Source organism: Ovis aries, chromosome 2, assembly GCF_016772045.2.
Source record: "Ovis aries strain OAR_USU_Benz2616 breed Rambouillet chromosome 2, ARS-UI_Ramb_v3.0, whole genome shotgun sequence".
NCBI classification, from domain to species: domain Eukaryota; kingdom Metazoa; phylum Chordata; class Mammalia; order Artiodactyla; family Bovidae; genus Ovis; species Ovis aries.
In genome coordinates, this window is record NC_056055.1 from 9797652 (window position 1) to 9809954 (window position 12303).

The 12303-nt window shown below is 47.1% G+C and overlaps 1 protein-coding gene across 24 annotated transcripts in view; it reads right to left on the reverse strand.

Annotated features, from left to right (window-relative positions):
- The window catches only part of ZNF618 (zinc finger protein 618), a 206565-nt gene that overhangs the window by 128636 nt on the left and 65626 nt on the right, over window positions 1-12303 (reverse strand). For 18 of the 24 annotated variants that reach the window (XM_060408853.1, XM_060408852.1, XM_060408860.1 and 15 more), the window contains one exon: window positions 938-9822. The exons of the other annotated variants lie outside the window; for them this stretch is intronic. In XM_060408853.1, the coding sequence (XP_060264836.1) occupies window positions 938-985 (48 nt within the window). In that variant the 5' untranslated portion in view covers window positions 986-9822. The remainder of the gene's footprint in view (window positions 1-937; window positions 9823-12303) is intronic. 24 annotated transcript variants of the gene reach the window in all.

Consider the following 12303-nt stretch of genomic DNA (forward strand, 5'->3'; position numbering starts at 1 on the left):
CGTACTCCTTTTCCTATTTGGAACCAGTCTGTTGTTCCATGTCCAATTCTTTTTTTTTTTTTTAATTTTTACTTTATTTTACTTTACAATACTGTATTGGTTTTGCCATACATTGACATGAATCCGCCACGCATGTACATGAGTTCCCAATCATGAACCCCCCACCCACCTCCCACCCCATATCATCTCTCTGGATCATCCCCGTGCATCAGCCTCAAGCATCCTGTATCCTGTATTGAACATAGCCATGTCCAGTTCTAACTGTTTCTTCCTGACCTGCATACAGGTTTCTCAAGAGGCAGGTCAGGTGGTCTGGTATTCCCATCTCTTTCAAAATTGTCCAGAGTTTATTGTGATCCACACAGTCAAAGGCTTTGGCCTAGTCAATAAGGCAGAAACAGATGTTTTTCTGGAACTCTCTTGCTTTTTCAATGATCCATCGGATGTTGGCAATTTGATCTCTGGTTCCTCTGCCTTCTCTAAAACCAGCGTAAACATCTGGAAGTTCACGGTTCACGTTTTGCTAAAGCCTGGCTTGGAGAATTTTAAGCATTATTAGTGTGTGAGATGAGGAGAAGGCAATGGCACCCCACTCCAGTACTCTTGCCTGGAAAATCCCATGGACAGAGGAGCCTGGTAGGCTGCAGTCCATGAGGTCACTAAGAGTCAGACACGACTGAACAACTTCACTTTGACTTTTCACTTTCATGCACTGGAGAAGGAAATGGCAACCCATTCGAGTATTCTTGCCTAGAGAATCCCAGGGACGGGGGAGGCTGGTGGGCTGCCATATACGGAGTTGCATAGAGTTGAACACAACTGAAGCGACTTCGCAGCAGCAGCAGCAGCAGCAGCAGCGTGTGAGATGAGTGCAATTGTGCGGTAGTTTGAGCATTCTTTGGCATTGCCTTTCTTTGGAATTGGAATGAAAACTGACCTTTTTGAGTTCTGTGGCCATTGCTGAGTTTTCCAAATTTGCTGGCATATTGAGTGCAGCACTTTCACAGCATCATCTTTCAGGATTTGAAATAGCTCAACTGGAATTCCATCACCTCCACTAGCTTTGTTCGTAGTGATGCTTCCTAAGGCCCATTTGACTTCACACTCCAGGATGTCTGGCTCTAGGTGAGTAATCACACCATCATGATTATCTGGGTTGTGAAGATAAATCCTACATAATTGTTAGCAAGTAAGTTGCTGTTGCTTTGCTGACTAAGGTCCGTCTAGTCAAGGCTATGGTTTTTCCTGTGGTCACGTATGGATGTGAGAGTTGGACTGTGAAGAAGGCTGAGAGCTGAAGAATTGATGCTTTTGAACTGTGGTGTTGGAGAAGACTCTTGAGAGTCCCTTGGACTGCAAGGAGATACAACCAGTCCATTCTGAAGGAGATCAGCCCTGGGATTTCTTTGGAAGGACTGATGCTAAAGCTGAAACTCCAGTACTTTGGCCACCTGATGCAAAGAGTTGACTCATTGGAAAAGACTCTGATGCTGGGAGGGATTGTGGGCAGGAGGAGAAGGGGGCGACCGAGGATGAGATGGCTGGATGGCATCACTGACTTGATGGATGTGAGTCTGAGTGAACTCCGGGAGTTGGTGATGGACAGGGAGGCCTGGCATGCTGTGATTCATGGGGTCACAGAGTCGGACATGACTGAGCGACTGAACTGAACTGAACTGAAATTGCTGCTGTTCAGTCTGTAAGTCACGTCTGACTCTTTTTGACCCCACAGACTGTAACCCACCAGGCTCCTCAGTCCACGAAGATTTCCAGGCAAGAATACTGGAATGGGTAACCAGTTTCTTCTCCAGGGGATATTCCAGATAAGGGATTAAATCTGTGTCTCCTGCACTGGCAGGTAGATTCTTTACCCACTGAGCCACCAGGGAAGCCTTAGCAAATAAGACATGGCACTAAATTAGAAAAGTAATACAACTCTAAAAATAAGCATCGACCTACGTCTTCTGGATTTTGAGTTTCATTTGTTGCCTTTTTTTTTTTTTTTAAAGGTCAACATAATTCACTAGGAATTTTTTAAAACCTCCACATCAAGGGTCTCTCTCCAAAACCTCCCTCCAACACTTAATAGAACTCCAGAGCTACTTCACTTAAAGTCAGAAATAACCAAAAATGCCCAATATCACTACCATATTATTCAAAACTATTCTGGACTTCTCAGCCAATGTGAAAAGCCTGGAGAAAAGAAAATAGAAGTGTAAAGGAAGAGACAAATCCGCTATGATTTGCAGATACAACTGTCTACATTTACAAAAAGTATTCCAAGAGAACCAACTGAAAAAGATTAGAATAAAAGAGAATTCGGCAAACCAGCCAGATCCAGGAAAAATATTCACATGTCAGTGGTTTTCCAGCATCAACAATAATCAATTAGAAAATGTAATGGGAGGAAGAATCCCCTTCCCAGGATTAACTTAAGTTATAAAACACCAAAAAACAAACCTGGTACAGTTTGAAGGCATCGTATAGTAACAGGCTTTATCTTCTTAGGCTCCAAAATCACTGCGGACAGTGACTGCAGCCATGAAATTAAAAGATGCCTGCTCCTTGGAAGAAAAGCTATGACAAACCTAGACAGCATATTAAAAAGCAGAGACATCACTTTGCCGGCAAAGGTCCGTATAGACAAAGCTATGGGTTTTCCCAACAGTCGTGTATGGATGTGAGTGTTGGACCATAAAGAAGGCTTAGCAGCAAAGAATGGATACTTTTGAATTGTAGTGTTGGAGAAGACTCGTGAGAGTCCTCTGGACGCAAAGAGATCAAACCAGTCAATCCTAAAGGAAATAAACCCTGAATACTCACTGGAAGGACTGATGCAAAAGCTGAAGCTAGAATAGTTTGGCCACTTGATGCAAAGAGCAACTCACTGGAAAAGACCCTGATGCTGGGAAAGACTGAGCGCAGGAGGAGAAGGGGACGACAGAGGATGAGAAGACTGGATGGAATCATCGACTCAATGGACGTGAGTCTGAGCAAACTCTGGGAGATGGTGAAGGGCAGGGAAGCCTGGCGTGCTGCAGTCCATGGGGTCACAAAGAGTCGGACATGACTGAGTGACTGAATAACAACAATTATTATAAAACAGCTGGGGGAAAAATTGCACAGAATTAGATAAACTGATCACTTTATGAGAATAACAAGTCCAGAGGCAGATTATGTACATGTAAGAATTTAGACAGTTGTGAACGTGTCATTTCAGATCAGTGGGAGAAGGACAGACTATTCACTAACAATAATGATGCTTTCTGATACCAGTACTGAGAAGGTTATACCTTCACGTCCAGGTATTCCTGCAGAAATTGCTTGGCCTGAATCTCAGAACAAGGAAACATCAGACATACCCAAATGGAGGGATAGTCTACAAAATGACAACAATAAAAAATAATCAAGGCCAGGAAAGACAACAGGAAAACTGAGGAAGTAATCTAGATGTAAAAAGACGAAAGAGACTGGACAATGGAAAATTCAGCTTGTGACCTGAGGTTTTCTCTTCGTACAGAGCAGGCAGGGGTCCCCAACCCCTGGGCCAAGGACCAGTACTGCGTTAGGAACCCAGCTGCAGAGCAGGAGGTGAGCAGTGAGTGAGCCAGGAAAGTTTCATCTGTAGTTACAGTTGCTCCCCAATGCTTGTATTACCGCCTCCTGTCAGATCAGGGGCAGCATTAGATTTTCACAGGGGCTGGTACACTGCTCTGAACTGCATATGCATGAGATCTAGGCTTCCTGCTCAATGAGAATCATCCTGAAACCAGTCGCCACCCGCTCCAATCTGTGGAAAAATTCTCTTCCACAAAACCAGTCCCTGGTTCCAAGAAGGTTGGGGACCACTGCTACAGAGGACTTGACTGAAACAGATGGTTAAACAGGAATAAAGTTTGTAGACTTGTTAATAGTATTCCACCAGTGTTAATTTCCTGATTTTGATCACTGAACTGTGATATTATAAGCAAATATCCTTGATTTTAAGAAATACATCCTGAAGTATTTAAGGGTAAAGGGATATCAGGCCTACAACTGTGACTCAAATGGTTTAGAAAAAGGATTAAACAGAGAGCTGTCGGGGGGTGGGCAGAGTGAGGGGGCAGGAAAGCAAACATAAGAATGTTAATTTTGGGGGAACTGGAGTGAAAATGATATAGAAATTCTTTGCACTAGTTTTAAACTTTTCTATAAGCCTGAAATTATGACAAAGTAAGTTTTTAAAAAGAAAAATGTAAGTTGCAAGATCCCTTGGGATAGTTGTAGTTTCATCCTTATAGAGCATTATTATAAACATGTCTGGGAATTATAAACACCAAATTGTAGACTCCTGGTACCTCTGGAGAGGGAGTGGACTGACCCTGGAGAAGGGGGTCTCAACTCTGTCAAGTTTTATTAAATAAAATCAGATGTGGCAAAAACAAATAAATAAAATTTAGAAATAGATAAGAGTGGGACACCTGGAAAAATACATAAAAATAAATGCCAGAAGGATTAAATAGCAAAACAGGATAAGAAAATACTAAATAAAAACAGGAGGTCTTTTTAAAATAATATTGGAAGTATTTCTAAGCATCTTCAGAAAATAAAGTAGAAAAAGAAGGAAAGAAAGTGATAGTCACTCAGTCATGTCCAACTCTTTGTGACCCTATGGACTGTAGCCCACCAGGCTCCTCTGTCCATGGGGTTTTCCAGGCAAGAATACTGGAGTGGGATGCCATTTCCTTCTCCAAGGGATCTTCCCATCCCAGGGATCAAACCCAGGTCTCCTGCATTGCAGGCAGATTCTTTACTGTCTGAGCCACCAGGCAAGCTCTTCAGAAAATAAAATAAAACAATGACAAAAATTAATATAATACTTACCAATCTGCTAGGCTCTAAGCATTCTGTACACATAGTATCTCAACTGATCCTTTAGAACAACCCAATGACATAGGTGCTATTATTCCCAGCACACAGATGAGGTTCAGAGAGAAGCTTTGGTCACAGGTCCAAGACACCTTCCCAACTCCAAAGTCTGCACCAATACCCATCTTTCTATGCTGCTCAAGGCAGAAAAATTCCCCAGTTCTTGCATTTTACACACAGCAAGCCAAAGAAAATCAAGGAGTAGCCAGATTCCAAAAGGTTCCAGAGGATCCTCATTCTATATTTCAACAAATATTTACTACTCATAACAACAACAAGCTATCTTTTTCTATTGTCTCCATAGTAGGCATGTCACTTATTTGATTTAATCAGCACACCACCATCATGAGGCAGGTTTTTCTATTCCTATTTTCGAGCTGAGGTACAGGCTCAGATTCTGGAAGAGGGCTGTTCAAGGTAACAGCTGGTCTGGCAGAGTTGGCATTTGAATCCAGGTCTGTCTGCCTACAGAGCCTGGTCCCTGACCACCTACTTGAACTGCCTTTCCTATGAGTGCTCCATGTGTTGGGTTCTGCAAGTGAGGCTTGCCCTGGAGTTGGAGAAAGAATCCCAGCCTGTGGTTTCAAGTCAACCACCTCCTTCTCTGGAATATTAGGCAAAACAGGCCCCATGTGCTTCTGCTCCAGCAGCTGAGCCCCCAAGTGATGGAGTACCCAGGGCCAGAAGTCATGTGTATGTGATCCACTCAGCAAACATTTGTGGAGCAGCTTATATGTGCCAGGTCCTAGGGACACAGAGGGGAATACGACTTCACCCCATGCTCAAAGAGCTAGCGGTCTAGAGCAGGGGTTCCCAGCCTCCAGGATCTAATGGCTGATGATCTAAGGTGGAACTGATGTAATATAACAGAAATAAAGTCCGTAACACATGTAATGCGCTTGAATCCTCCTAAAACCAACCTCTCACCTTGACCCTGGTGCGGAAGAGGTTGGGGACCACTGATCTAGAGAACTGAGCAGTAGTAATTATGGATGAAACCAGTCAAGACTGACTAGGGTAGGAGGAGATGCGAGGAGGTAAGGGGGGCTTCAAGAGGCCCCAACACTCCCTCTTCTTTCAGAAGGAACACAGAAGCCCAGAAAGAATTCTCTGTCCAAGGGGGAGGCAGCCAAGAACTGGGAGATTGAAATTCAAGGTTTCCAACCCCAGTCCTGGGGCCGTGCTCCTTTTCTGGGGTGAAGCCACATGGAGACATGTCCCGGGCACAGCACTGGCTGTTTCCAGAGCCAGGCAGACAGCAGGCGGTGCTTCTTTGCCTGTGAACAACCCTCATCCCAACGCAGCCTTGCGGGAAGCCAGCCAGAGGCCACTAGCTGTATCACTTCCTGGGGACTGGCGGCTCCCACATGAGCCCCTAAAAAGAAGCGCCCTCGTGATCCTGCCCAGTTGGCCATGGTGGAGGCTGGGAGGAGTCCACCTGCTTCCACAGGGGCACTGGCCACCAAGCTCTCCTCCCCAGGGTCTGGGCCCCAAAGCAGCTTCCCACCAGGCAGGGCACATTGGTGACAGCCCCAGAGCAGCCACAGGGGCTCCAGCCAAGCCACCTGCACGCATGTCCCCTCAGCCCTGACCAGCCACCCGGCCTCATGGCCATTCATAAAACCATGTCCTGGGTCTGAGGCCACTCACACCTGCACTTGGGGAGGGCTTGAGCTGGTAAGGGATGCTGACTCTGGCTCAACCGTTCTGAGCCCCATTCTTCTGTTCATCCTGCCACGGCTCTTTAACAGAGGTGCCGTAGCAAATGAGCTTATAGAAGCATAAAGGACTCTACAAATAGGATACCCCAGTGGCCCCAGTCTCTCCACACTCAGCCCAAGGCCAAGAGCATCCTCGGAGCCAAGGGCTCCCTGACTCTCATCTGCACGCATCACACACTGCTCAGGAATTAACTTAATCCAGCTTGTATCATTATCTACACTCTGTGCCTAGAGAACCACGCTTCACCCATGGGCCCGGCGTATGATGACCTTCAAAGTGCCCTTGGGAGACTGCATTCCCATTCCAACAATCCCACTTTGGGGGAGCACATCGACGGATCCCTCCCTCTCTGGAAACAAACTATCCTCATTTAAGAACAGTTCTGTTTTGGAGAAAACAGTTACCGATCCCTGGCACGTACCATAAACCAAGCGCTGGGCCTAACCATGCTGCACGTATTCTGTCCAGTTAATCCTTGCAGTGGATGGATGAGGCCAGTGCAGTGAGTAACCCCAATTTTCAGATGAGGAAGCCACCTGCCCAATAGCAAACACTGATGCAGAGCCACGGTGGGCCTGGGGTGGGCTCGCTCAGTCTGTGCGAGTCCTCCTCGCTACGCAGCCAGCTCCGGGACATCTCTCATCCAGCCCCCCTTTCAACTTGGGAGCAATACTGAAACACCCAGCTCAGGCAGCCCCTGCCACCAGGTCTCCTGGCGGCGTCTCCACAGATACCTCGTGCTGAAGACGTCAGCCCAGGCTCCCTGTCTTCCCTCCGTCAGAACAGCCCCTGTGACTCTGGCCAATCTGTTCTTTAATCTCCTTTTCCTCCAGGGGCTTTCCATTCACCTCCCCGCCACCAGCCCAACTACCCGCCCCCTCACTCACACCTTGACCTTACCCTTGTCAATGACACCAACGCACCTGCAGCATCCTAACCTCCAGCATCCAGAGCCCAGACTCAGGGTTCCTGCCCTGAGTCCTTGCCCCAGTGGGACCTCCCACCCACCACCCTGTCTCCCTTGTCTCACTGTCATCCTTCCCCGGCCAAGACCAGGCCCGTGCCGATCACCCTCACTCTGGCACAATCTTTCAACTCTCCAGCTCGCTCTAGCCTTTCACTCCCTGGCAAAACCCCAAGGCGACTGCTCACACACCTCGCGCTGGAGGAACGCACACAACCACGCGGACTGTCCCATTTTAAACTTACGACCACAAACCTCAAGTGGGTCCTTACTACAGCCCAACCATTTCCCTCTTCAATTCACTCTCCTAGATGAGCACGTGAGACTTTCCGCTTTCTCCTCAAACCTCAAACAACCTGCTTTCTCTCCGCCGACAACTCCTTTCTCTGAGAAAAACAAAAAAGCGATCAGAAGAAAAAGACTCATCTTTCCATCCCCAGACCTGTAAGGCTGCTCCATCTGAACTGAAGAGTCCCCTCTTCCTGCCTGTTACACCAGCCCAAGCCAAGCCCTCACTCCACGCTGGGTCCCAACCCCTCTTCCCAAACCAAGGTCACTGCCCCGGTAACTCCCCACGCACCCACCCCCTCCCAGAACGGTCTTCCCTTCTCCACCAGAATCTGCCCACAGCACAGAACAGGTACATGTACCAGCACCAGGGCCAACATTCTCTCCCCCTAACTCTGCCCGCTTTGGAGCAAAATCCCTCACTCTGGTCCAAGCTCTCCAGCTCCACCTCCTCACTCCCATTCTTTTGAGTCCCACGCCACTCTAATCAGCTACCATGGACCCTGGTATGCCACCGAAATCACTCTCCCCAAGGTCATCAGTGACTGATCCTTTCACTGTTACAGCAGGCCCAGTGGGCCTCCCTCAACCCTCATCTTGGCTAGCACGGTTATCTCTCCTTCCTTCCTGAAACTCTATTCTTGGCTTTGAAGACCCCTCACCTCCTGGTTTGCTCCCACCTCATGGGCCGTTCCCCGGGCTGCCCCGCCCACCCCATCCCTTCCCAAGTAAGAGGCTCAGTTTTGGGACTCTCTCTCCCTACACTCACTTTATAGGTGACCTCAGGAAGTCCCAGAGTCTAATGCTATCTACATACTGACAAATCACCGATTTAATATTCAGCTCTGATCACTGCTCACCTGAACTCCAGATTCTTCTCTATCCAGCCACTTACCTATCTCAGAGGCATCCTACACTTCACAAGTCTGAAGGGTCCCATTTCCTATCCCCACCCCAGCAGGACCTGCTCCTTCCCGGGTCTCAACCCCCGGGCAGTAGTGCTACCCAGCACACAGCACTCCAGCAAACCTCTAGGCTGGAGTCAGCTTTGATTCACTCTGCTTTCCCTCCCTCTCGGCACGCAACTGGTGCTAAGTCCCATGGATTCTGATATCAAGATTCATCCCACCTCTGATCCCTCCTCAGTGTCTCTCCATCACCTCTCCCCCATCCTCTCAACCAGCATCTCCTCTCACCTAGACTACCTCTAAGTATCCCAGCCAGTCTCCTCACGTCCATTCTTTCCCTTCCAGCAGCCTAGGGAATCCTTTAAAAAACGCCAATCAATTCCTGTGAACAACCCAGTACAAAACCTTATAAAAACCTTCCTCCCCCTTCATGGAGGTCTGCTGGGCGATCCTCCAGGATCCAGCTGACCCCGTCTATCTGGCTGGGTCATCTCACTGCACCCCTCACTTCCTCCAACCGTTCACAGTTGCCTTTACTGTTTCTCCAACACACCACACTCATTCCTACCCCAGGGCCTTTGCGCTCACTGTTTCCTCCACCTAGACTGTTTCTCCCCATCAGTCACAAGGTTTGTTTTCTCAGTCAAGCCTCTGCTTGTCAGTGGTCTTTCCTGATCCAATCTCAAAGCTCCCTAGACCCCATTCCCTGTATACTACACCACAGTATCCCAAGTGTATGGCATTTCATTCATCTTCATGCCGCTGAACATTATTTGAATTCCATTAGTTATTTATTATAGTTATTACGTCTCTGTGAGGGCAAAGGCCTTGCCTTATTCACTGCTGTATTCCCAATGCCCACAACAATCCCTGGACCATAGTAGGTGATCTGTGTGCTGTGTGCTTAGTTGCTCAGTCGTGTCTGACTCTTTGCGACTCCATAAACCATAGTCCTCCAGGCTCCTCTGTCCATGGGGATTCTCCACACAAGAATACTGCAGTGGCTTGCCACGCCCTCCTCCAGGAGGTGATCTATAAATAGATATAAATGTGCTGAATAAATGAATTCACAAATGAACAAATCAACTGACACACTAAATAGCTTCCCATCAGCCCAGAGAGTGGAGAACAGCACTGTCCACCCGATATATAATGTGAGCCTCACATGTGATTTTTAATCTTCCAGTAGCCACCTTTTAAAAAGAAACAGAATAAATTGTAATATATTTATTTAACCCAATGCGTCCATAACATTTTTGAGTATGACATCAACACTGAAAGAACTATTTATGTGCTATCTCAGTTCCATACTATGCCTTTGAAAACGGGTGTGTATCTTAGGGCACATCTGAACTTGGATTAGCCACGTTTCGGAGGCTTAACAGCCACATGCAGTGAGTGGCTGCTGTGCCAGCCAGCACAGATCTAAAACATGAGTCTGACCAGGTCACTCTTGAACCCAAACTACCCGACACCTCACTGTTCTCAGGATGAAGTCCCAGCTCCTCCACCAGGCATGAAATGTGTCTTACAACCTGCCCCTCTAGGCTCTGAACATCCCCCTGTACCAACCACACCGTCAGATCTTTGAACGCGCTGTCTGCTCACTTGCCTCTGAGCCTTAGCACATGCTGTTCCTGCTGCCTCAAGGTTCCTTTCCTATTCATCAGAAACCTCCTACTCAATCCGCAACACTCCTTCACCCAGGAAGCCCTTGTTGACACCTAAGTTTGTGCTCCCAAACTGGCAATCATTCTGACTTGTGTGTGGTCCCTGACAGAAGTGACCACCTCGCTCAGCTGTGCTGAGCACACACAGGTGCTTGGTGACTGCTGAATTACTGACTGAATGGGGCTCCCCTTCGAGTCAGTTCACAACTCATGCCTACTTCTGCTCACTTCATCTCTCAGCATCTCTCTGTCCTTACTCAAGGCATAAGAAGGGAGCCAGAGTTGTGTTCCCAACTCCACAACCTACCCTATTCCTTCTAAATCTAATAATTTTTGTTGAATTTTATCCTAAGAAAGCAAAATAACCTATTTCCTCCAGGATTCTGATTTGGGGGGAGAGGAGGGGAATGCTGGACATATATTTTAATGTCAAATATGCCAGTGATTATCTGGCCTCTACTTCCCTTTCCTACCCAAACAAGGCTAAAATCCAGGCAAGACAAATAACTGTATGTGAAAACTGACCCTGTTGAGTCAGCATCCATCTTCAGCTTAAGAAAGCAATAGTTCAATACCAACACCAGAGATACTAGCAGGTACCACTGTTGCCCAAAGATGAGAAAGATGAGAGGCCTGAGCAAGGAAGGCAAGGCATCAGGCCTGCTCTGCTTGTGGACATCTTGTTGTCAAGCTCTGATAGACCGACATGTGGGTATGTTACTATATTCACCAACTCTCTCAACAAACACTTTCTCTTTGCATGCACCATGCTAGGTGCTGGGATACAGAGTGAAAATTATGCCTCTGAGTTTGTTCTGCTAAAACGGCAATAACGTCTTGTCCATTCAAGGACCCATCTGCTTCTTTGGAACAAGTTTTTTTAAAAAATAGGAAATCCCTGAAATTACAAAGCTCACCATCATAAGGTTCAGTGCATGTCGACATTTTTTTAAAATTTTAAAGGAAACTCATAGAGAGGAGAATTGGAATGATGACTGAAACTAACTGTGGTTTTAAATGCATGAATGTTTTTATGAGCAAGGAGAACATATGCAATGCTTTTCCCGCCCCAAATGGCTTTAAGTGACATCATATCTAAGAAAATTTACAAACGTTAACCCCAACATGTATTCCCATTCCTCTCCCCTCATATTTCAGCTTTCCAAAAGGAAAGCAATTGCCCCATTTTGGCTTCAGAGCCCACAGAGAATGTGTGACACTAAGTCTCCTGTGCAAATAAGGAGGAATGAATGAAGGTCACTGGTTTATTGCACCCTGGAAACACAAGGCTTGGAAGCCCCGTAAGCCAGGCCTGTTATCAGAGGAAATGCTTTTTAAAAAACACTCATCATGGGAAGAAAAGTCCAAGATAAACTTACTCTGAGTTACTGGCTATTCATTTGCCTGCACATGACTGCTGTCTCCACTGTTTCTATTAGGAAGCCTTTTTACTAGTTAACAGTAACACCAAAGGCAAAGCCAGCGTCCGGAAGTACTTCCTTAAAACACACAGTCATTACAAAATCATTCCCTCCGCTCAGGCGATGCATCAACTGAAGCTGGTGTCATTCTCACAAGAGCATGCTGTGCTAGAAGGGCTTCCACCCTCTCCCCACTGCACAGGTGGAAAAACTGAGGCCCAGAGGGCACAGCTCACCCTGAACACAGGACTCTCAGCCCAACTTGGTTTACCGCCGCTCATTCCCCAAATGAGAGGCAGACGCACTAACCAAACCACAGACTGTGACTGTCTAGTCTGGCCAGACAGGGCCAAGAGGAAGAGGGAAGGAAACAGAGTTATGAGCTCCCCAGGCCCCTCACTGTGTCCCCATCACCCAGAAAA